This window comes from Magnolia sinica, chromosome 3 (genome assembly GCF_029962835.1).
Source record: "Magnolia sinica isolate HGM2019 chromosome 3, MsV1, whole genome shotgun sequence".
Classification (NCBI taxonomy): Eukaryota; Viridiplantae; Streptophyta; class Magnoliopsida; order Magnoliales; family Magnoliaceae; genus Magnolia; species Magnolia sinica.
Genome location: NC_080575.1, coordinates 91,034,702 through 91,061,628, shown reverse-complemented (window position 1 = coordinate 91,061,628; position 26,927 = coordinate 91,034,702). Strand labels below are relative to the sequence as shown.

At 39.6% G+C, this 26,927-nt stretch overlaps 1 protein-coding gene across 1 annotated transcript in view; it reads right to left on the bottom strand.

Moving 5' to 3' along the window:
* The window catches only part of LOC131240220 (beta-glucosidase 42), a 96,599-nt gene extending 70,124 nt beyond the window's left edge, over positions 1-26,475 (bottom strand). The window contains exons 1-3 of the mRNA XM_058238345.1: positions 26,277-26,475; positions 2,670-2,736; positions 2,026-2,084 (exon numbers count right to left, since the gene is read on the bottom strand). Of these exons, the coding sequence (XP_058094328.1) occupies positions 2,026-2,084; positions 2,670-2,736; positions 26,277-26,381 (231 nt within the window). The 5' untranslated portion in view covers positions 26,382-26,475. The remainder of the gene's footprint in view (positions 1-2,025; positions 2,085-2,669; positions 2,737-26,276) is intronic.
* Between the last annotated feature and the right edge of the window lie 452 nt (positions 26,476-26,927).

Genomic DNA, 26,927 nt, shown 5'->3' with positions numbered 1-26,927 from the left:
TCTGGATGGATAGATGATATGGATGGATGAATGTTTTGAAGATTGGATGGAATGAATGGATGGATGGGATGGTTCGATGGATGGTTAGATTGGATGGGATGGTTGGATGGATGTAAGTATGGATAGATGGGGTGGTTGTATGGATAGATGGCATGGATGGATGGATGTTTGGATGATTGATGGGATGGTCAGATGTATGAATGAGAAGATTGGATGTTGGATGGACGGATGGAATGGTTGGATGGATGGATGGATGGATGTTTGGATGACTGGACAGATGGATGGGATGGTTGGATAGATGGATTGATGGATGTTTGAATGATTGGATGGGATGAATGGATGGTTGGATGGATGGATGGGATGTGATGGTTTGATCATCATGCATTTGTATTGTGCTTATATGTTTATTTATGAATTGATGTGTAATGTATGCATGCATTATGCATGTTTGTTTGCTTATTCATTGATTTAATGAGATTTAAGCGATTGGTGTGTTCCTATTGGACGGATTTCTTATGACAACACATGCTTTTAAGCCCTATTAAATAAAAACTTATTGAGTATACACTCCATTTGCAATTTTTTTAATTCCTAAATATGCAAATATTTGTATTTAGATATTTCCTTAAGTTTTGCTAAAAAATTCCATCCTTTTCCCCATGTTTCTCACGCATTTCCGATTCTCGACGATATTATCGGCGATAATGATATTCTATCTTTATCTCTGGTTGCAAAACTTGTACCGATACCGACAACTTGAACACTGGCTATATGAGGTAAGAGGAACAACCGTTGTTTTAAGAATTGGTCTACATCTGTGGGGATGGTTGTTGGAAAAATTGTTTCTTGGGTAGCTGAATGGGCATTCGGATTTAGAGATTTGGACACTTGTGTTCTCATTGCCCTTTTGGGCTTGTAATTGTCTTGTATTCTTTTTAGTTTCCCAAGGTGGCCTTTCAATAAAGTTTGTTGCCTTTCAACCAAAAAAAAAAAAAGATGATAAGAAATGAGCAAGAGATTTCGATCTTGAGTGGGATTTTTGTGGTAAATATGCCTATAAAATATAAATACACCATGCGTAAGAAACATGAGGAAACAATACGTGTTTGATTGATTTAAAACCCTATCACTTCCTGTGATGGGAGAAAGCCCTAGAAGTGAGACTCTTCTAGAAAACTAGAGTTAAGACTCCTCTAGCTCATTCTTTGTTATGAGAATTCACAAATCTATCCTTCTCTTCATTTTTCTTTGCTATTTCTATAATTCTTTGTTCCTGTCGATTCATTGGATATGGAGAGCTCAAGGTGAAGATATTATTTGTCCATGCAATTAGAATCTGCAAATTTATGAGAAGGAATGTTCCCTATGCTACTCATAAGTTGGACTTGAAACTAGACTAGTTTTTAGCTTTGATCCCCCATCAGTAATCCAGTACTCAAGTATAAATGAATTCTTTTCTTTTTCTTCTTTTTTTTTCTTTTTTCTTCCCCTTAAAAAGGGAAAACGGAAACACATACACATGCATGCAGTACATATGGAGACATACAAGTGATTTTGACAAAGAAAATGAGATGGGAATTGAAGGCAAGTTCATCAAGAAAAGAATGGTGCATGTGGGGTAAGTACAGAAAGTCCAAAATAGCCTAAAAATATATGCATGCAGAAAGGAAACCCTTAACAAGTAGCAAATAGTACCCTCTAGAACAAAATACTGACACTCCCTTAAAGGTGTTGGGGAAAAAACATCACAGCTTATAATAAGCACAAGAAAATGGTCCTCACAAGAATCGGGTGAAAATAACAACAAAGTGATGGTTGCTTTCAATATGGGTGCTGAGGGGCAACAATTACTTCCTTACAAAGAGAGATTGAATAGTGCCTGTTCAACCCCCAACACCACCATCCCTCCCTCCCCAATAAAGAGAACTTTCTATCAAAGCAAAAAAACCAACAATGGACCACCATCATGAAGAAAAAAAGTTTACATTCAGTTATATTTTTAGGCTGAGCACAGTATTCACAAACCTTGTAACGATGATACTGATCAACTGCAATATCTCCATTGCTTCCATCCTTGATCTTACCTAGTAGAATAAACAAGAATAGAGATAATTACTATTAAATCTTTGCAATTAAAACAACCTTGAATTAGAGAGCAAAACACCACCACCACAATCATCTTAGCCTTTCTCCCAGCAATTTGGGGTTGGTTTTAAACAGTAGGTAGAGAAAAGTTATCTCAGGCTCTTGAAACTGGCTGTGCATAGGCTCGCACTAACACCACTCACATGCCAACACAGTCCCACCAAGTATTGATCCCCAGCCCAAATATTACATGCACACCCCAAAGGGCAAGCAAGCAAGGTACGGTCCTGAAGGGCCAGTTTCCAGCAAACCTCTGAAGCATGAATGCACACAAATGTATGTTTACAAAACACTGCTCAAATATTTGGCTGCATGGAATTTCAAGGAACTTACCAATGGATGTTTACAAAACACTGCTCGCATGCCCAACTCTGCAGTTCAGCACTATTGTGCATTATCCAGAAAGGGAAATTTGCACACAGTTAAGGTATCTAGCATGCAATGCCAGACAAGCTTGCTAGGCAAAATTATCAAGCAAAAAAGTATACAGACAGTAAACATTTGAAAAAGTATAGAAGGCATGCCTGGTGTTTGTGTAAAAACATCCCAAATGCTATCACCTCTCCCTCCCTCGTTTCTAGCTCCTTCAACCTAAGAGGAGACAGCATGAATTGATTCAAAACAAAACCTTGTGTGGTCACTACATTAGCAACGATCTGACAAACATATCACCACATTTTTCTATATACTCCAATTAAAGGAACTAGAGTTAGGTTACCCAATAATAAGCAACATTTGATCCACTTATCATTTTAGCACCTAGAAAATACAGAACCAGTGAACAAGTGATACATTCATGATCCATCAAAAAGAAAGACGCATGAAATCTTCTTAGAGCACGATGCTTCATAAGTGTAATACATCCATTTCCGCGGCCCAAAATTCATTTCCAATAAGTGAAATGATTCAGTACAGTCAACAGCCTTGAAGGGGAGACATTGATGGCGACTTCAATGATATCTTCTTCTTCTTTTTTCTTTTTTTAAAGATCAACATCAATGATATCTGGATCTGTCAAATCCATTACAACTGCAGGGGAGATGGATTGAAGTGACAAGAAGGGCAAATAGCATCTGGATGAGAATAAAGATGCTTGTGGAGGAAATGGGTGGCGCTCTTCACCATTTAATCTTCCAATCAAGACAATGAAGAATGAAATCAAGAACCTCTTCAAAAAATCAGGAAAATAGGTGACCCCATGGTCCCTAGAGAAAGGAACTCAGGCAAGACAAATCTCAACAGTATGAATTCCAGTCTACGGTTCAACTGTGGCATCTCAATACCATCTGATGCAGGTTCTCTTCCCAATAGATGACGCATCCAAACCAAACAGTAGATCTGAGAAGCCCTGCTCAGAAGACTTAGGCGCTAGTACACCATCAGGCGACCCATGTATTCAACAGAATGGCATCAGGCACACGGACCTCACACTACAGGACTAAGGGTCATCATCGAATGGGACAGAACTTCAGGCAACAGAAAGTGACCCGAAGCCTGCTGCTACTGATAATTTTTCTACAATGTCCAACCAGAGGTGGAAGTGCATATCAGAACTGATGTTGGCTCCCAACTCAGCAAATGACTCCACTACCAACCATCCAACAGTGGACACTGAAAGCACTAGCCACAGGGAGACAGACCAGTGTTTTAAATAGCTACGCTATGTAGCATGTAGCTAATGCTACGTAGCGCAAGCCTTAACGCTACATAGCTCATGAAAATAGCTTAAGTCGCGTGTAACCTACGTTACATGATAATTTGCATATGCCACACGTTACATAGACTACGCTACACACTACGTTGCTCACATTACAAGTTATTTTTTACTACGACATGAAAATCAATTAATGTTTTCAATGATTTGTTACATTTTTCTATTTTCAACAAGATTTAGTTAATCTTTTTAATGCTTCTAGTAAGAATAATATAAGTAACAGTATTAAATCAGTTTTATTGCTCTTTCTTTACCTTTATACTAAATGATTACCCTTTCCTATTACTTTAGGTTGGGTATGGTTGCACCAAACATCATTAAATTTTGTTAAATTTCATTATTAATCAGTCTAATTTAGTGAATATCATGAAATTGGTGCAAGCAAGTGCAACCTTCATGAAGTATTGATTGTTTATTTTGTGTTTTATCTCAAAATTCTAATTCCGCACATCTAGGGTAGATCATGTTGTCCTACGTCACTTACGCTACAAGCTATGTAGCTTACGCCTCACACTTCAGAGGCATGAACACTATGCAACACACTATTCGTTATTTAAAACATTAAGGTAGACATAGGTCCCCTAAGTCAAGTGGAAGATTAACGCCAGAAAGACCAAATGGCCCTTGAAGAGCTGATTAAAGCCAATAAATCAATCGGTGCTTCTTTCGGTAGGACATAGAACACTATTATGCGATTTGTAAATTTGTGGAGGAAAGAAAGGCTTAGAAGCAAGCCAATAAGGGACTCACAATGCCCAACAGAGAAGGCAAAGGTACATGCAAGGTCATAAATCTGGATTTTCCATTAGGGCCTGTTTGGATTCATGGAAAGGAAAGGAAACACTATTTCCGATGAAAATATCTATCCGTTGTTTTTCAAGCCTTTCTTCGTGGGAATGTGTGAAATACTATTTTCCACTTTCTATCTTTGCTAGAAATAAACGAGTTCATTTTCCCACATCCACCCCTAAGAAAGGCATTTTCCCTCGATGGAAGGAAATGGATTTCTCAAGGGTTAAACCCAAATGTGCAACTATCCATCTTCATTGGCCTCACATGTGTCACATGTTCCAATGTGCCGAATGAGCCATCTTCGGTTATGCCCCACACATGCCACTATGCCACATGCGCCACGTGCCAATGCGCTACATGTGCCACCATCCATCTTCTCGTGTCCCACATGTGCAAAGCATCCCACATATGCTTGTGCACATGTTGTCATCCATCTTCTCTTGCACCCCACGTGCAAATGTGCCGCATGTACCACCATCCATCTTCTCTTGCACCCGACATGCATGTTCCGCATGTGCCATAGCGCCCCACATGTGCCATCATCCATCTTTCCTCACTCCAAATGTGCCAAAGTGCCAATGAGCTAATGTGCACAAGTGTTGCTATCTATCTTCAAGTGCCTAAATGTGTTAGATGTACCAATGTGTCCTGTGCATATGTGTCACCGTACAACTTCAAGCACCTCACATGTGCCATGTGTGCCACAATTCAGCTTCAAGTGCCCCACATATGCCGTGTATGCTACATGCGCCATTGCCCATCTTCAGGCATCCCACATGCGCCACATGTGCATGTGCTATCCGACACATGTCAGTGACTAATATTTTTTTTTTCTTTTTTGTTTTGTCAAACAAAAAAATTAGAAATAGAGAGAAATATTGTTGAAAAACAAACAAGGAAAACAATGTTTCATTTCCATGGTTTCCTGGAAATAAGCATTCCTGAGAAACACTTTTTTCTCTTGGTATGGTTTCCACGAATCCAAACAAGCCCTTGATTACAAAAAGAAAAGGAGAGAGAGAGAGAGAGAGAGAGAGAGAGAGAGAGAGAGAGAGATGTTATGTTAGCAAGTGTTAGGGGTAGACAATAGGGAAGACAGAATGCAAGATTGTCACCATGAAGTTGCTTTTTTGGAATATGAGGGAAACAAGGTATTCCGTATCGGTAACGGTGGCCATAACGGTCACCACCGTTACTGATACAGGTATCGGCTTTAACGACCCGTAACAGTTAAAAATTTTCCTTTATCCGAAAAATTCTGAAAAAATATCCAGAAAATCCAAAATAATGTAAATATTCCAAATATGTGTTCATTTTTTGTTTTGAACATGTTTATGGTAGTGCAACAGTCCACTATTTGGTGAGAGTGAGGTATCGGGCCGTCTAGTGAATTTGTGAACATGATTATGTCTCTACTGTTTACACATCACAATCAAGCATTAGAACTAGAAATCATTTAAAAAATAAAAAATAAAAAGGCATAAATACTACTTTTTCAATTTTTTTGGAAAAAAAACCCTCGGAGCTTCTATTTGCTTAAACCACTTCAATTTACGATTTTAATATTAAAAATTCTAGTAAGAGTGGTCGAAATCTGTTGTAAAATGATCTAGGAAAGTTTTTGAAATGAGAAAAGTGAAAAAAAAAAAAATGAGATAAAAATGGATTTAAATAAAATTTTAAAAAAAAAAAAGTGATTGCTTTTCAACTGTTACGGAGCCGTTACGGGGGTAATGGTTGTTATGCCCCGTAACGGCTGATACAGTCCCAAAAAGCCAACTCCCACGTTTCACCCCCATATTGCATAACAGTCATGGCCGTTACCTATATGTATCGCCCTTTACGGGCATATCGTAATGGATACAGAACACCTTGCAGGGAAATGGGACGCCTGGATAAGAGGGCATTGATTAAAAATACATGCAGGTGGCAAAGAGCTTAGATTGTGTCACTCTAGGAGAGTGAAATGCACATGACGAATGAATTGTTTTTGCAATCAATGTGGGGAGGCAACAAATAGAGTGAGCTAATGTTAGATACAAAGGGGGCAAAGGAAGGTTTTGCAGTGGGATGGAAGATGGATTTTTGCAGATATTCAAATGGCTCTCTGTGTCACTCAAATAAATTGTAGGAACTTTACCTGGTTTCTATCTGCAGTTTATGGGCCTTGTGATACCAGTCGTCAACCAGAATCCTGAGACGAACTGAACAGGGTCAGATCAAGCTAGAATATGCCATGGTGCATATGTGGAGACTTTGATACTATTCAGTTCACATGAGAAAGTAGCGGGGGAAATCATATTACATTGGATATGAGGAAGTTTTCAGATTCATTGGACTGACATGAACTCATTGATCTCTCCATTGGAGAATGCCGATACACTTGGTCCAATAACCAGGATATTCCAATCATGTCCAGACTGGACAGTCTTGATTTCAAGGAATTGGGAAGAACGTTACCCAAGGGCCTCGTTACAAAATTCCTCGACCCACTTCAAATAATTGCCCCATAGTGCTTGACATTAATGAAGCATCGTGAGGATCTATTCCTTTTAAATTCGAATTAACACAGCTGGAAGAGGAAGGATTTGCTGATATGATCACTGGATGGTGGGACTCCATTGTGGTGACTGTGGTGGAAGGAAGAGCTTACTTCAAGATGAAAACGAAGTTGAAATTTTCCCAATAAAAGTTTGGATCAGTGGAATTTGCAAAAATATCAATTCTACGGGAAATTCATGATGTTGATCCCAAGAAGGTATCCGAACAGTCATCGCTGGAAGAAAAACTGGAGCCTCTGAAGGCAGACTACAAGAGGAAAGTCTAAGAAGAAGAAAGCTCATTGAAACAAAAATACGCACTACATGGCTACTAGGGGACAAACACAATTCTTCCATGGTAACGCAAATGCCCACATAAGACAGAACAGAATTCAAAGTCTCAATGTAAATGAAGGAAGAGTTGAAATAGGCAGGACATACACTGCGAGATCACGGAATATTATTCTAACATGTTTACTGCAGACAGTTGAAACTGTCCTAGATTGGAAAGTCTTGAGTTTGATATCACTGGCAAGGAAAATGCAGTGTGGTTAGAAAGGCCATTTCATGAAGAGGAAGTGAAAAATGCGATTGATGAGCTTAGCAGAGACAAGGCACCCGGACCGGATGGTTTTCCTACCGCATTCCAACAAATGTTTTAGGAAACAATTAGGAGGGACCTCATGGACTTCATTGCAAAATTCCATGAAAGAGGTAGGATCTCTAAAGAGTTGGGGGAAAACATTCTTCGTACTAATTCCAAAGAAGGAAGGTGCGACCATAAGGGACTTTAGCCCGATAAATTTTTAATCAAGAGTCCATATAAATTCCTTACCAAAATACTTACCACTTGTAAGAGAATAGTTTTGGGTAATGTAATATCCAGTGCAAAGGGGCTTTCCTATATGGACAATGGATATTAGATGAGGCTCTAGTAAGCAGTAACACATGAATGCATTGAATCAAGACATCAAGAAGGGAAACCTAGTATTTTATGCAGACATGACTTGGAAAAAGTGAACAATTGTGTGGATTGGGACTTCCAATTATATATGTTTCGAAGATTCGGTTTTGAGGTGAAATGGAGAGGCAATGGATATCGCCATAAATATCCTTGGCGCACTATTCAATTATACGATCCATGGGTCTCCAAAAGGTTTCTTCCATGGTTGTAGGGGAATCCAACAAGGAGATCCCTATCCCCCCACCTCATTGTTGTGGTGGAAGCATTAAGCAAGATGATCCTAAAGGCTAGTGAGGCATAGCTTATCCGTGGCTTTAAAGTTGGCAGGCAAGGCTATGAAATCCCTCATTTGCAATTCACAAATGACACACTATTATTCTATGATGTTGAACCATCCCAAGTTGCAAACGTGAAAAGGATCCTTAGATGCTTTGAAGCTGTCTCAAGGCTCAAAATCAATACAGATAAGAGTGAGATTATTGGTATCCACATGAACAAAGAAGGGACAAAAAAATCTAGCTAATGTATTTGGATGTAAAACGAGAAGGTTGCCTCTTATTTATCTAGGATCATCGCCTTATCTTGGGAAACCGGCAAAGCGCCTCTGGGATTTGATTATTGAGAGGATTGAATGTGTCAATTTAGAAAAGCAAACGTCTCTTTTCGGGGGTATACATTACTCTCACTAAAGCCACCCTTTCTAATCACCCTATATACTTTACGTCCCTTTTCAAGTGTCCACCGGATGTCATTCAACGTATAAAAATGTTGCAAAGAGACTTTCCATGGAATCGAATAAGTGAGAAAAAGTTTCATCTCTTAAGATGGAAAGAAGTATGCACCCAACAAGTAAATGGAGGATAGGGGTTGAAAGATTTATATCTAAATGAATTGTGCACTACTGGGCAAATGGCTTTGGACGTTTGGAACAAAGGATAACCGACTTTAGAAGCAAGTTGTCATTAGCAAATATGGTGCTCAGGTAGGGGGGTGGTTCACCCTACACCGAAGAGCACAAAACTTCAGGCATTTGGAAAGTCATGGTAGGATTCCTCAAGGGGCTTGGCATATGTCATGGGACATGGCTAGTGCTTTCAGTTTTGGGAAGGTCCGTGATGCTCTTGAAGACCATTGGTTTCATTATTCAGCCACTTATACACAATTGCAACTAATAAGGGTTTCACCATTTCCCAATCCGTTGTCATGACAAGAAAGCCACATCTTGGTCTCCACATTTTCATAAAAACATACATGATGACGAGATTGAAGAGTTCACCCACCTATAAGAACACATTCAGACTTTTGGATTTCAGCATCAATCCTTTGATAGATGGAATTAGAAACTCGAAAAAATCCAGGAAGTTCTATACAAATTCATTTTATGGGCTGTTGAAGAACGGTGGTAACCCACCTAGGTTGCTCCTCGCACATGTATGGATGCCACTGGGTCCCCTTCAGGTGGTAGTCTTTGGTTGCTTGGTAGCTAACTGTGGAATTACAGATTAACGAGAAAAGAAAAGAAAAACACACACACACACACACACACACACACAGAGAGAAGAAAGCTGGAAGAAGAGAGGAAATATAAGTTAGGGTTGGATGCCCACCCTCTCTCCTTTATATTAATAATAAAATGTCAATATAAAAAAATACCCCACAATAAGGGGAAAAAAGGTAAAAGTACTCTACACATCCCAGACCAAAATAAGCAACTAATAATAAAGGGAAATAACTAAAAACAAAGTCTAGGTGGGTTGTACACTGGTACCGCCCACGTCTCCACATCCGTTAACACTTCCTCTCAAGTTGGAGCATTGATGTTGTCAATGTTAAGCTTAAAATATATGCGTACAGACTGGCTGTGACTAAGGGCCTTAGTAAACACATCAGCAACTTAATCCTAAGAGATTTCATCACTGAAGACCTTCTCACATATGAAGCGACAATCGACTTCAATATGTATAGCTCTCTTATGATAGACTGGATTGTTTGCAATGTGGGATGCTACTTGATTATCACAAAACAATTGCATAGATAGATTCACTGCAAACCTCATTTCCTGTAACAGTTTCTTAATTCACACGAACTCACAAGTAATATGAGCCATTGCTCTATATTCTACTTAAGCGCTTGATCAGTCCACAGTACTCTGCTTCTTACTCTTCCATGTGACTAGATTTCATCCCACAGCTCATGCTCAATATTCTACTTCAGCACTTGATCAGTCCACAATACTCTACTTCTTACTCTTCCATGTGACTAGATTTCATCCCACAAAACGTACAACACCCAGTAGTAAATCACCTATCTGTTAAAAAACTTGCACAATATGCATCAGAGAACCCCACTAATATGAAGATGACTATTTTATCTGTACAGAATTCCCCATCCTGTCAAGGTGTGAACTAGGTGCAACCCTAACCTCACCCAACATGGTGCGGCCCTGACCGTGGCACCCACCTTGATGTGTATGTTGTACATCCACATCGTTGAACCGTTTTACCATATCATTTTAGGGCACAATCCAAAAAATGAAGCGGATTCAAATCTCAAGTGAACCATACCACAAGAAGCTGTGGTGATTAACCATTAGAAACTTATTGTGGGCCACAAAAGTTTTGGATCAAGCTTATATTTGTTTTTGCCCTTCATCCAGGTCTTTGTGACCTTATAAACAGGTTGGATGGCAAAGAAACCTTACATTGGGCATTTCGGTGGAACCTAGGAGGTTTTTAATGGCGAGGGTTCAATCACCATTGTTTTCTATGGTATGGTCCACCTGAGATTTAGATCTGCTTCATTTTTTGGCTCATGCCCAAAAATGAGCTGGCAAAACGGATGGATGACGTGGATAAACAAAATATACATCAAGGCGGACCCCATGGTTAAGGTTGCCCAACAGGTGAGGCCGGGGCTACACCTAATCCACTTCCGTCCTACCACATATTTAAGATACCGTGGAATCCGAACAGTTACATCCATGTGTGATATCCTCAGAGAGCTCATAAACTAGCTCACCACACTCATAGCATAATGTGTAGACGAGTTTCCCAACCAATTTTCTATATCTCCCCGAATCTTCAAATACATCTCCTTGATCACCAACTAGTTTATAATTAAGATCCATTGCTCTATCAACTAGCTTAGTAGCAAGGTGACTTATCTTCCCAAGGAAATCCATAATATATGTCCATTGAGACAGATTAATTCCTTCTTTATATTCGGCAACTTCTATACCAAGAAAGTATCAAAGATACCAAGATCTTTTGTGAGAAAATACCTCAGAAGATACTTCTTGAGCTCGTTAATCCCTCTCTTGTCACTTCCTGTAACAACAATACCATCAACATATACCACTGACATAATAAGACCAAAGGTGCTTTTCGTACAAAGATAGAATGATCAAAATGACTTCGAACAAAGCCATAATTCAACATAACATTACTGAATTTGTCAAACCATGCACGTGGTAACTGCTTCAGCCCATAAATCGCCTTGTCCAATTTACAGATCTTATCAAACTCCACCTACGCAACAAAGGTGGTTACTCCATATAGACCTCCCTCTCTGTAAGATCATCATAAAGAAATGGAAGAGGTGTCAACCATTATTAATGGACACAAAGGATAATACAAATAGAGTTCAACTTGACAACAGGAGAGAAGGCTTCAACATAATCAACACCAAGGGTCTGAGTACATCCCTTCATAAACAAGAAAGCCTTCAAATACCACCAAAATCACCACCTCGGCCTCGACTTGTAAATGATGCTAAAGAAAAGTTGTCATTGGCTCTACTTGCGAAGCCAAGAAATACACGTTGAAGGCAAGCATACACTTCATTCAGAGATGGCACATCCTTGCCACCCAAAATCTGTACACGAACTAGTTCATATTCACATTTTAAGCCATATAAAAACTTGACCACATAGAACTCCTCTCGTTGCTATCGTTGCTTCTCCAAATCAGTAGTAAGTGGTTGATACTTGATACACATTGAGCTCCACTCACATTCCTTTTGAGCTTTGAATAATATTCACCTAGCGATTTATCTCCTTGTTGAAGCTCACATATTTCAAATAACTGATATGTTGAATTTTTTTTGAAGGAATACATCTCTCGTAATGCATCCCACACTTCTTTTATAGTATCCAAAAACATTACATTAGCAACAATAGAAGGTTCCACACTATACTGCAACCACATCATAATTTGATCATTCTCCTAAATCCATTGATCATGTGTACTAGCACTCTCATCAAGTTTTTCAGTGGTCAAGTATTTTAATTTGTCGTTGGTAGTTAAAAACGCCTGGATGGATTTGGACCATTGAAGATAGTTCATTCCATTTAATTTCATAGATATTGGACCCCTAAAAAATCAGATAGATTTATGAATCTAGTTCTTGAATCACCTTTATCTTCCATCTAGGACAAGGGACTAGAATATATATCACAAGTTTATATGAACACGAGTTGACCTTTCACGACCAACGAACCCCCAACTTGTACACTTCACATGGTATGCACACTACACTTGAAGAGAATAATCAGCCCACATGTTCCAACCAATCACGGGGATCGATGATCATGAACACGGCATCCGACGAAAGCAATTAGCCCCCATATCCCACACACATGAGGTGACGATCACTAACACTTCATCCCACTCACGCACAGACCATTGTAAAGGCCAAGCACAATAAAAAGAAAAGAAACCCTAGGTTTCTTAAAAGATTTTGGCACAAGAAGGATGAGAGAGATAAATAAAAAAATAAAAACAATAAAAAGAAGTATAGGATAGAAGGAAGAATGATGAGATCAAAAACAAGGATGCTCTAATACCATGCAAAATTATAAATTAAAGAAAGAAAAAGAGAGGAAAATGAGAGAGGAGAGGAAAAATAAGTTAGGGTTGGATGCCCACCCTCTCCTTTAAGAATAAAAAGTCATATTGACAAAAATACCCACCCTTGATAACAAAAGCAAAAAATACCGTACACATCCCAAACTAAATAAACAACAAATAACAAGAAGACATAACTAAAAACAAAGTCTAGGTGGGTCTTATAGTAGTACGGCCCACATCTCCACATCCATCAGCACTAACAATAAAATTCTTGATGATTACATCTACAAAGGATGTCAAATCAGTAAATCATCTTTTCTTAAATCTTTTAAATTCTCATTAGGGACTTGGTGGAGGATTTTGAAAATATTCGAGATGCAATGGGTCATGCTTGGTTCAATTGAAGAGTTCATCCAAACAGGAAAATGGGGTTGTCAATGCAAAAAAGATTAGAATTTTATGAAGATTGGCAGTGGTAGCAATCTTATGGTCTATTTGGAAGGAAAGCAATAATTGAATATTCAACAATAAGAAGGCTTCGGTGGATCGGTCTTTTAGAAATCAAAAGGGAAAATCATCTATTGGGCTTAGAGAACCCACCTTTCAAAGGGTGCATGGTGGAGGACATTTTGGAACTGCTTCGAAGTTAGTCCTCTTCATAACAAACAAAGAATTATTATGAATGGTTGCCACATGTTTTAAGAGTAGAAGAGTGAGCCATCTTATTAATCATCGTCCATTTTCCCAGACAATTTGGTGGGATTTCCTAAATTTCTTTAAGATAGAGAAGATGATACTTCTTATGTTACTTGAAGTGTGGAAGTTTGGACACAACATGATTAAAGGCAAAACCCTTTCGAGACAATCCATTTGAAAGGAACAAAACAACATAGCATTCATGGGGTAAAAAAAAAAGCAAGTGCAAATCAAGTGCCAGGAGTATGAGGTAGAATTATATATTGAATTTGTAAGAGTTTCCATGATATTTTGAGAAGAGGATGGATAGAGGTTATTGATGTTAGCAATAGGGGTAACCTTTGCACAACTAGGGTTGGAGGTATCATTAGTGATGAGTCAATGACAAGGGGAAAACATGTCAGGTCATTTGAGAGCCAGCTAGCAATGTTGGTTCCATTGAGACTGAGGATAGGTCCTTCTGCATTAGTATGAAGGAATTTATCCATCTTAATTGGCTACCTACAATTATAGAGGACGATTCCTCGAATGTGATTAAATGGGTCTCATAAGAAAGCAGGTGTCCATGGAGATTGGTAAGATGGGTGTAGGAAATAAGGGAAGTCAAAGAAGCCTTCCTGTTTCTTTTTTTCTTTTTTCTTTTTTAAAGGATAATGGAATTTTATTAAAGGCCGACCAACAAAGCTATCAGGAAAAGAATACAAAAAGGAGGGCCCCGAGGGACGCAAAAAATAAAAAAAATAAAATAAAAAAAGCAACTAACAAATCAGAAAACTATAAAAGAGAGGCCCACTCGGATATAAAGGCTGAAGCATTAGCTATCACCAACTCAACAAAGAAAGAAGAGTTACAGAAGTAGCGTCTATCCCTCTCGACCCAAATTGCCCACCAAATAGCCGAGAGGACCAAAAACCAAAGATCCCCATCCTTTGAGCCAAAACACCCCCATGCCATGCCCATAGGAGATCCCTAATGCTATCCGGAATGACCCATGACATCTTGAAAGAGGAAATAAGACCACACCTTGTACGTGAAGGGATAGAAAATGAATAGATGATCGATTGACTCCACCACTAGTTTACATAAAGAGTACATGTTCAGAATGATCATAGATCGCTTTTGTAAGTTGTGGATCGTCAAGACTTTCTTCCTACCCACTAGTCAGGTGAACATGGCCATCAAGGGGGGGGGGGGGGTGGGGGGAATGCCAAAAAGTGATATGCATAACCACCTACTGAACCCACTTCCTTAGGACGAATCATCTTGTAAAAGGATCTCACTATAAATCTCCTGGAACTGTGACCTTTCCAAACCATGCCATCGTCACCACTGGTGGAAAAGACACAATAAAGCCAATCCAAAAGAGCAACAAGCTCGTCAATCTCCACATCCGTCAAGTCCCTTTATAAGGAGGGGTCCAACAAGCTACAAAGCCACTAGTAGGAAAAAAAAAATGAGTCTACCACCTTCATATCTTTGGAAGGCGCTAACCAGGCCAACTTAGGAAAAACTTAAGATAGGGGCAATTCATCATACCACGCTTCTTCCCAAAAACAAAACTCTAGAACCATCAGCTATAGAAAAGGAGCTCTTTTCTTGAACTCCGACTTGAGAGACATGATAGACTTCTAATTATTTAAAACCTTGTAAAGAGAACTCCCCTTCCTAAAGCCCGTATTTGCCGGCAATGATATCCCTCCATAAGTGCCCTTCCTCCATCCCAAAACGCCATAACCATTTCCCAATTAGAGCAAGATTCATGCTTGCTCATGATTGTAGGCAAAGAAATTGGAATGTTGATGGATTGGCGAGACTCGGGATCTAGCTCCAATTATTATGGATTGGAGATTCTCTCTGTAAGACACGAGGCCCCGACATCTGGTCCGTACATTGGATAGTCGTTGACTGTAGGTCCATTGGCCCCGAGAATATTTTTACTTGATCAAAATATTGTTCTGTTATCGAGCTGCAAGCCGCATTTCAACCCGATGTCCGAATTTTAATATACGGACTTAAAATTAAACAATCTGAGAAATGACAACTATGTCCTTATTTTATCTGGCGGTGCGCCATCATCGAGTTTTCAAAATCCGTTAGGTCTGAGAGCCTAACCGTTGTGACCGTAGTCGAGTTACGGAATTACTGGCAAAAACGGCATGTCAATATAACACCCGGATTATAAGTTATAAATAGATATGCAAATATATATATTTTGATAAAATAACTGAAATGACCTCGATTTTTTTTAAAATCTTTGGAATGTTTTATGTCAAATCACTTAAATAACATTTCTTTTTATTGTTACCATCAACTTAAACTTCTCAAAATTATCACAAAACACCTCCCAATCCTTCTTTTAGACAAAAGCCAATTTTAAGACCATTTTCAAGTCCATAAACATAAAAACCCTCTTTGAACAACCCATTTCCAACACTCTCTTCTAGCTTAAGTTTGAAGTTGAGAAGAAGAAGAAGAAGAAAAGGAAGCAGAAGCCAAGTTTGAAATCCAATCCTCTGATTGTTACAGGTGAGTGCATAGATTAAGAGCACGCATATATGTGTGTTGGATTATTTGAAAGCCCTATAAAAGAATAGATTTTTTGATCTAGGGTTAGGTTATTGCTAGATTTTCTGATGTACTTGGTTAGGTTATTGCTGGATTTTCCTTGAAAGCTCTATAGAAGACTAGATTTTCATTTAGTTGGTCGGGTTATTGCTGGATTTTCCTTGAAAGCCCTATCGAAGAATAGATTTTCTAATTTAGTTGGTTAGGTTATTGCTGGATTTTCTGAAGGTTATTGCTGGATTTTCTGATTTAGTTGCTTAGGTTATTAATGGAAGATTGGATGATAGAGATGATTTAGGTTTGTTTAAATTTATACGTATTTCCATCGGTTTCTCTCTTTGTACCTTACAAAGTCCACCCGCTACCTGTTTGACAAAACGTTTGAAAGAATATTCCTTCCTCCTTTTGGTATAGTTAACTCTTGAGAAAAAGCATGCTTATGGCATGAAGTCTTATAGCAGAATGAATCCCAGATTGGATTTCAATTGGCTAAGTCATATGCATATCATATGCATGGTTCATAGTTGTTGTATCATTGTATGATTGGGAGTGAATGATTCATATCATGGTATGGTGATCACAGTGGGTTGTGTTGCGACACACAATGTGTCTATTGTTAGTATGTGAACTGTCTAGAAATAGGATGCATTACATGAGACCCCTATGAGGAACTTAAATTCATGAGAAGACCATATGAGGAAGGTCATCCTATGCTTGCCTTGAAAAACATGATACATTGTGCTTGTGTGTGGACATATGCATACAGTAATTGTAAATGCGATGAAACATACTTTGTTATAACTTGAGTTGGACACCACACCAGAAATGTATAATTCAACAGGACATGATTAGAGGGTCCCCGGGTGAAAGTCCCTAAACCCCGATTGGTGCCATTGAGAGCAACCAATCCTTAGACTGGGTGGAAGAACAGAGCACTGGAATGCCGAAATACCAAAGTAAGCGGCAACTCCCACAACGCATGTCAATTGGTTGAGAGGTTTGACCCGACCTGCTTATGGGCAAGTAAAGATAAGTTGTGTATGACGAGCTCATAAATTGTCCGCTATCGTTTTGCCGGGCGACTTATGACTTCTCGTTGTTAGGCAGATAGTAAGGTTCAACACAAGTGGGTTAGACTAGTTCGGCCCAAGAATTATGTAGTCCCACCTCTATAGTTGACCATGGTGGAAAAGCCTGTGCAAGTGGGTAGCAATCATATGCGAGTCCCACCTCTATTTCAGACCTTGGTGATCCAATTAGGAAATGTGGAAAATTTAGAACATGGAAAGTGGCACCATGCATTGTATCTTTCTTTTATTGTTATCGGCCCAGTAGGCCTGTGCATGATATGAGCATGACACGAAATATGCATTTTCATTGCACACACGCACTTACTGGGCTTAGTAGCTTAAGGTTTCCTTTCTGTTTTTTTTACAGGTAAGAGCAGGGAGCTGAAGGAGTAGAGATTACAAACTCCAGTTGTCCTTTTTGTCTTGTACATATCAGTGTATATATTTTTTTGTAGTTCCCTGTATATGTACAGCAGGTATAGTAAATATGACATGGTTTATGTTTTGATTTTGCCTTGATGTGCTCGGTTGTACACAGTAACACATGTTGAATATGATGAAATTTTGAGAAATGATAAGTATGTGTCTTTACTTTTAGAAATCCTCCTTGTGAAGCCCCGCTTATGGGACTTAGTATGCGATAGTTGGAAGCGCCAAAATCGAAGTTCTACGGAGGCTGTCAACCAAAATTTGGTGTATACTAATCACAAATTACTGACACTAGATTTAGGGACATGACACTCTCCCTCTATTGTAATTTAACCTTTATGTTTAATAAAATTCTCTATTTAGCCTTAACAAAAACTTATATGGATCCCTTTACTAAGATGATAATGATACATTGAAAACATTTCTTGTGCTTCTTTTTTTTTTTTTTTTATACTATAAAAATCCATAAAAATATGGCAATCGATTTCTAAACTTTCCAAAAAAAAAAAAAACAAAGATGATTAAAGTCTAATTTAAAATGCATAGCACGATTGCATTCCTCAATGAATAAAAGGAATTAGGATTAGAAACAGTAGTAAAATGGCCTTGAATATAACGCATAAAGGAATATTCAAATAAGTACATAAAAATTCTGAATGTATCCAACGTGTCAACAATGTGTTTCAATAATCTGATATGTAAACTTGCATCACATCACCCAATGAACTTATTTAAGTACATCCCTGATTCAATATGTTCCAACATTTTGACCTTTGTCAATTTTCAATAAAAGAAACCTTAGAAAAGAAATGAAGAACTCAAAGATCATGATAGAAAAACTCAAAGTAGCAACCAACAGATGGCAATCAAAATCTTGATGCCAAAAAGAAAAGGATTCTTGTAGTCTTGAAGATCAATATTGATTGAGCATCTTATGCAAGAGATATGTTTCAAGAGAAAAAAAGGTAGACTAATCCCCTAAAAGGATTGAAATGAAATGAAACCAAAGAAAAAAATCTTTATGTTCTTATAGATAGAAACAAATGAAAACAAAGTTGGTGCTTTCAAATATTGAACCCCATAACGTAGCGGGTGTGTGGTGAAAAGGGAAAGAAAATATCACCATTTTCTTCCTCTAAGAAATCCTTGAATCCACGAGGTATAAAATCTCTGAAAACAAGAATATTATTGAGAATAATGAATGCTTACAATGCACTTGATAGTTGATATGGCTTATATGAGCTAGGCCGATAACTTTCCCAAATAGTAAACTTTCTAAAAATTGAAAAGGACATCTAAATTTACTTTAACTGTCTCAAATGATTTTTAAAAAAGGACTTTAAGCTGTTACGGGGCTCTCTAGATTTTTCAAAATCTAAGAGTACCTATTTTAGATCCCAAAACTCTAAATGTTCCAACATTTTATGGTCATTGTGGTTTGTATAATCCTCATTCCCAAGGTCCTGGTTCTCCTCGAGCTTCTGTTTCAAGTAAGCCTGGTTCTCTTCAATCTTGGCCATGCGGGCTTCTAAGGCGGCCCGGTCATGGCGGTCCTCATGTGCAGTAGGAGGTCCCCCATCTGAGCCTTGGGCCTCCTCTGCTTCTTCTTCTTGCTCCACTTCTCTGTTGTCCACCTCTTCATCACTACCTCCCTCTTCGTCACTGCCTTCTTCTTCTTCAATTTCTTCTTCTATCTCATCCCTGTATTCATCAATCCTTGCTTGGCGTTGCCTAGGACCTATTCCCATATTGTTGAGTGTAGTCTCATTGATGACATGGATTGGGGCGAGATTATCCATATGGAGTCTGAATCCGAAATTGCGGGCAATTTTGCAAATAAGTCGGCCGAAAGGGAGTGAGGCATCTCCCCGAGCAGATCGTGCAATATTGATTATCTGAGTTAAGGCGAGAATAGGCAGGCACACTTTTTCTCCATATGCAACCCTGTACAGCAAGTCCACCATGAACCTAGTACATTCTGTGCAGTTGCTCGATCTAGGATACACGTTACACGTGCATATATGGTGGAGCAGGCGGAAATCCTCTGTCATACTGGTCGATGTGAGGCTATTCCCTCGCCTCCACTCATCAAGTCGGCCGCAAAGGAAACGTGTGCGGCGATTTCTCTCCCGCTCACTAGCGAGATTCTTCTCACTGGCATGTACAACTCCACATTCAATTCCCATGATTTGTGCCATGACATCTACATCGACTTTGGCGTGAGTTCTTCCCAACAGTATGATAAACTAGAGGAGCACCAGAGTTGGGTCCCGTATGTGAGCATAGAAGGCTCGTACAGTGCCTTCACTTGTGTCAGTTTTCCCTTCGAATATGGGACCCCACCCATTCTCCAGAAGGAGATCAATCACGAGATATAACCCAAATAATTTCTCGTCAACATGAGCTTCAAACACAATTTTGCGACTACGGAACTTCCGAGTTCGGCGCCCACCGGTAGAGACCTTTTTATCGGGACTCGAGGGTCGAGATCCCGTTTCAACCTTCGCTCGGCGCTCGCACTAGTCTCGGCGCTCGCCTTCTTCCTAGAACGGCTTGGACGACTAGGCCCGGCCTCATCCGGGGCCGCTCTCTTCTTTCCCATAAGGGAAAGGAGTGTTGAGATGGAAAAAATAGCGGTGACAAGCTCAAAGAGAGCCATGGAGGTAGAAAATCTTGAGATTGAAATGGATGAGGATATGGAAGTTACGAGACACAAAAAAAAAAAAAAAAAAGGGTTGTGTGCTCAAATGAGTGGAAACAAGGAAGATGGAAAATAATAAGAAGATGAAATGGATAGTCTTAAGAGGATGGTGGTGGATGGGTGTAGAATGTAGAAAACTTAAGAGTTTTGAATGTATGGAAGAAGAGATTTGAGAGGGAAATGGGGTGTCGAAGGGTTAGAAAAGGGGAAATAGAGGTGAAATGGGGCTAAGGGATTAAAAGGAGGGGCCCCACACGTGAAATGGGCCCCACATGCGTGACCAGTGGGCAGTGCGCCACCGCCTGCAGCGGTGCCACCGCGCCCCGCTGCGGAGGCGGGCAGTGCGCCGCCGTTCTGGCGATGCCACCGAGCCCCTCTGGGGTGCCGTGTACATGTGGGGGACCCCCTGGGCCCCACCGGAAATTGCGATTTGGGTCTTTAGACCCGTAAGAGGTACTTCCTCAGTCTAATACACATGTATTTGCGCCCTTTGGCTTGTTTCAAATTTAGGATTCACCGACTTATAGTCCAAACCCGTCGATTGACGACCTAAAAGGGACCGAAATCATTTCACATGATTTAGGACGTGTACGGGCTACACTACAATAATCAATCCCGCCCGTCGGCAAAACTTTGGGATTATATGTGGTTTTGAAATTTCATCGCCCCCTTCCTAAGTCAGAGTGCGTCAGAATGCGTCGTGTTACCTATAACACATCCGGAGAAAGATATTTTCTGTAATACTGTAACGCCTTGAATTTCGGGGGTCGAGCAAAGTTCTACTCCCGAGATCCAACACATCACTTATGCAATATGGATGATAATGTTCAGATTTCGCCCATATTAATGGGTTAAGCATGAGTGAGATTATACTAAAATAGCATATCATACTCTGAATATAATTAAATTAAGCAAACGAAAGACTGAAATATATATGTTTAAATATGTGGGTGTTTTACTAACTCTAGAGTATGAGTATGTAACCAAGCTGAATATATACAAGTATTGTTTCACAATATACAAAAAGGGGAAATGTAAAGTGTTCAACTAAACCAAAATCTTAGTGTTCCTTGTGTATCAGCACGAGGTCTACATCGACCCGCCTGATAATTGAAAGTAGGAGAACTCCTCCTCCTTAACCATATAGTCCTGCTCCATAGCATAGACTACCTCAGTACCTGCATCTAAACCATAATCTAGTTGGTATTTTAAAACACCATCCCAAGTGGGAATGAGTAGTTAATTCAGTGGAACTATAAAGCAAAGGTTAACATGTTATCAATTCAATCAAGCAGTAATGATAAAGCAATACAACAAGCATTTCCTAACTACTCTTATTAATGCAGGGGTGATATGCAGTAATGATGCATGCCCTCGCACGAAGCTCCCTCAAAAGCGACTCCTTCAACCATTCGCGCAAGACAAATTCCCTAAATGTGCAACTTCCTCGCCAAAGCACATGCAATGCGGTGCATGGTCGTGTTAGCCAAGTACTTAATTAGGCTTATTCATACAGCAGATTTTGAAAGCTAAGGTACCTCCCTTTATATCATTTACCCAAATCAAAAGATCCATCTAGGGTCATCAATCTTAGTTAACCACATGCAATAGGTAAGTTGTAGAGCATCACCCCTAATGAAAAGCAGTGGATAGGCAAATTCAAGAATTTATACTCGCGGTCACTACAGGGAGGCTCGTCACCTCAGCACAGGCCAACAACTCGAATACAGTGTCCCATACTACCGTATTCGGCTCACAAGTTTGGGTTGCTCACTGGTCACTACGAGGAGGCTCGTCACCCCAACGTAGGACGACAGCTCGACCACAATGTCCCATACCACCATGCCTGCTCATGAGTCTTAGCGGATCGTGATACCATGGTTGAAGCGGGTCTGTACATTGGTAAGTGGTACCTTAGATTCAAGCAGTGATGTCCATAATGGTAAACACACAATAGGCCCATCGGTTTATTAGACAAGTCCGATTGGTACGGGCACACGCCGAATTAATCGACATGGAGCGCGTAAGCAGTCCCCGTAGCCTAACCACTGTCGACAATCGTCGTACGACCCAGATTCACCGAACATATCAAATGTGGTGAGACTAACTCGGCCACTCAACGGGAATCATTACCGATTGCCTAGACTACGTTGCAGTCCCAATCTTACTCAGATGTAGCATGTAAATAAATGTGAAAATTATATTAGCATTTGACAAACAATTCAAATCAATATCTCATTTGAGCATTTCATCAAGCATATTGAACATGTTACTAAACATTGCATTTCATTCATAATTTGCGTAGTCGAAATTAAGATTTCATGAAGGAAACTATACATATAGATAAGGTAATTAAGAATCCTATCTCAATACGCTTATTAAATACAATTCATCAACAATTTCCCATTCGGACATTTTATTAAATACTTAGAATACACATAACTAAGTACATAGACTAGATTAGTTACGACATGAACTATAACAATTCATTACACAAAGAGATCGTGATACACACGACAAACATGAATCCTAGATTTATAATCATGACAAGCACAAATCACAATTTCATATTCATTCAAACATTTCAACAAACATATGGAATGCATCATATATTCAACATAGTTCGCACATATATAATCTGTCGAAAACGTCGTAACTAAGATTCATATGGCAGCAATCAAGTCAGACATAAATCATTGTTAACATTAAAAGCATTGAAAACCATAACCTAAACGTTTATAGTCCGCACCTTTTGTCGGAATACTCGTTTCGGACGCGGTTAGAATCCTACGTTCCCGAAAACAGAACGTCGGGCACCTAAACAATGAAATAGGTTAACTATTTCGTCGATTACTCTATTTGGATCTCTAAATCAAGATTAGGGTTAGGATTTCTGACCCAAATCGTAGCTGAGATGAATCGTGTAGCGAAACAGGAGAGGTGATTCAGCACGTGGAGTAGCGAGAAAGAATCACAGCAACGATCTCCCTATTTCTCTCCTCTCCTTACTCTTTTCTCTTCTTTTCTCTCTTCTCTCTCCTAGAGTTAGAGAAATTCGTCTGGAATAAAAATGGGGTGGTTTAAGGGCTTTATATAGGCCCAGAACTAATGCAAATGGCCCCAGGGCCATGGTATACTTGGTTTCTATCCAAAGGGAGACTGTTTTTGACAAACAGGGCCCATAAGAAGGTCCACAACTCACATACGTCGCAAGGTAAGTTCCCTGACAATGGATCTATGCCATGATGTGAATTTTGGTGCGGTCGGATTAGCTGATCGACCGTGGAGGACTCGTGTCAAATCAACGGTCGTACTTACTCGATCAGGGCCACAGGTATACAGATATGTGCAAGGAAATTTCCTTTTCCCATAGGTGAAGTTTGGTCAGAAACAGACGGTCCAAAATCCTCAATTTCGTGCGTGAGTGAATGGCCCAATTCACTTAAGTTCCAATACATTTTCTAAAGATATTCGCGTTTCTCACACACTTTACTCAGGGCTCAAGTTGTACGTTTCTGGATACTATCTGGGCTCGATTCCCGCGATGGTTGTCAAGCCCAATAGGACGGACATAATCCTATAGTTTCGCGATCATCAGACCTTCGACGTGCGGTCTAGATCCGATACGGAGTTTCAATGTACTCCCGAGAGCGATAGGCTCTTGGGATTTCTCCTAAGTTTTTAAGGGACGTTGAGTCAATGGTATTAATGATTTTGGGTCTTACCATTTGTGAAAATGGTGGTTCGAGTTAAATCCATCAATTATTTAATTTAGTACTTAACTAAATTCCGCCCTAATTATGACAAAATAAGGTCCTAGGGTAGTTCTATGTCCCTTTTTTGCACTTTTAGTTAGTATATTATTTTAATTATTTTTTTAGTAGTTCATCATCAAGTCTACTTTATCTCCACCAAATTTCATTAAATTTCATGTTCTAGAAAAATTCTAAAAATTCTGGAAGTAGCAACTGTCCGAACTAATAATTTTTGGATAGTTGTCACATCAACCTAGATTTAACTATATTAATATTTTTATTTTATTTTTCACTTATTTTTATATGAAACTATACTTATCAAGCTTCAATCTGGCTTTTGAATCACCTAAATCGGAGTTATATTGAGGGAGATATGACTTTTTGAAGTCGGTCGAAAAATGCAGAAAATTGCAACGAGGATCCACCAAAATTTGGTGCACCGGCGGCGCGCCGCCAACCGGGCGGTGGCACCGCGCCCCTCTGGTAGTCCTGGTGGTGATTCCGCTACCCGATTCTTGAAATAAGTGTATCTTGCAAACCAGAATAAGTTATTCGACATGCAATATATGATTTTGGGGTAGGAGAAGCTAAGCTATCCAAATAACCTGGTTATTTTGTGAGATTCCATCAGGTTATTGGTCTAAAGTCTATTTTATTTATATTTTTACTATTTGTAGCAAATTTTAGTTTAATTATTGTTCTTCATCATTTAAACTTTAAGATTTGTGTCTAATATGAAAGTACTAAGAAAAATTTGAAGAATAAGGTGGTGAAAGGTGAGATTTTTGAAGGAGATGGGTTGAAAAGGGGATTTGAGACTTTGGGATTGAGTTTTGAGAAGTCGATAAGGTGTTATGATCGACCCATTGCCCAAGGACTTCCATCTCCAACTTGACAAAAATCCAGGACGTTACACCAGACCATGATGAATAGCCCAACTCAAAGAGATGCACCAGGCTGCACACAAGTGAGAGATCAAATCCACCCATCTTGAGCATTCTGCCACATAGATGCCTTGGCCCAAAGACCAAGACTCAAGCCTGCCAACTCAAAAGGTAGGCCACGGTATTAGAAACAAATGTGCAGCTAAGAAAAACAAAGTCATTGTTTACTTGACTGTCCACTTGTTTTGTAAATTCTCCACCTAGCTTGTGAATCAGCATGATTTTTTTTCAGCAGGGCACCTGTACTATGAGACCCACATGTGAGACTGCCGTGATCGTGGACCCATGTGGGGCCCACATTTTTATACTCTTCTCCTTGTAGGGCCAACCCCTGCTCAGACTAGCCTGTAGAGGCATGACCAGGAGTAGTAGGGCAGGAGTAGTAGGGCCAACCCCGGCGCAACCATATCAGGCCCGTTACAACCTTAGTACATGACCCAGGTTTCGTGCACATGGGCCGCATCGGCACATATGCCACAGCTCACCTCTCCTCCTGTAGACTGTAGTACACTTTTGAATTCTCGATAATAAACATGACTTCTAGGAACTTTCACAAACACTCAACACCCATTGAACCCCTCATCCAGGACTCATTGATCCATGGACACGGACTTCCTCATGCAAACCCGCTTCCACAAACAAAAGCAATCAAAGGATCGGAGAAAAAACGAAGAGTTGCATCCTAAAAGCATCGGAATCAAACTCTGGATAAAAGCATAGAGAAGGATCTCAAAATGCTCTCACAGATCAATACGAAAAAAGGAAATTCGAAGCTCCTGAAGATCACGAACAACTTTCAAATGCAACAGAACGTTAATTTTTCTATCTATCACAACTACTTTCCGGTCAGCTACACAAATCCTCTTCTGCAATTCCAATCTATCCAGAACAACTCTCGTCCATATCAATTCAAAAATAACCAGAACAAAACTGCTGCATTCCGATATCGAATAGAAGCTTCAAATGCATAAAAGAAAATAAAGCAATGCAATCGTAGGAAGAAATAGAAGATTCGAAACGGCAAACAGAAGAATCTCAGCGCGATCTTGAAATGTAGAATAGAAAATCGAAAGCCGTGGCAGGAATCGCAATCAAAAGTTCTTTTCTTTAGAACCTGATAAGCGGCTGTAGCGACGCCGAAGACGAAGTTGGGAGGGAAATCTTCCCTCGAGATTCGTGCTTCTTCTACGGACGGGAGGTTTCCGATCGTCGTCGCCATGTTCGGACGTGATGAGAGGAGAGGAGACGTCAGTTGATCTAGCTTTGTTGCAAACTAGAGAGTGTTTGTATTTATACAAGAGAGACAGGAGAAAGGAGGATGTGAGGGAGTTGTTGGCCTTTTCTGCAAGCTACTGCCTGATATCCTGGAACCGCTGTGCCGACGGTACCCTGACCGTGGGGCCCACCTTGGTGTATGCGTTGTATATCTACGCTGTCCATCCGTTTTTAAAACTGATTTTATGACTTGGGCTAAAAATGAAGCAGATACAAATCAATTTTGGTCATTGAACACACTATTAAAAACTTTCTAGGGCCTACTATAATGTTTATTTTTCATCCGACGTGTTGATAAGGTCAAAAACCCATGGATGAAGGTAAAACACAAACATCATCTTGATCTAAAACTTTTGTGACCACGAAAAGTTTTAAATAGTCATTTTCCACTGTTTCCTGTGGTGTGGTCCACCTGAGAATTTTATCTGCTTTATTTTTGGGCTTATGCTGTAAAGTGCGTTGAAAAACGGATGGCGGTGTATATATAAAA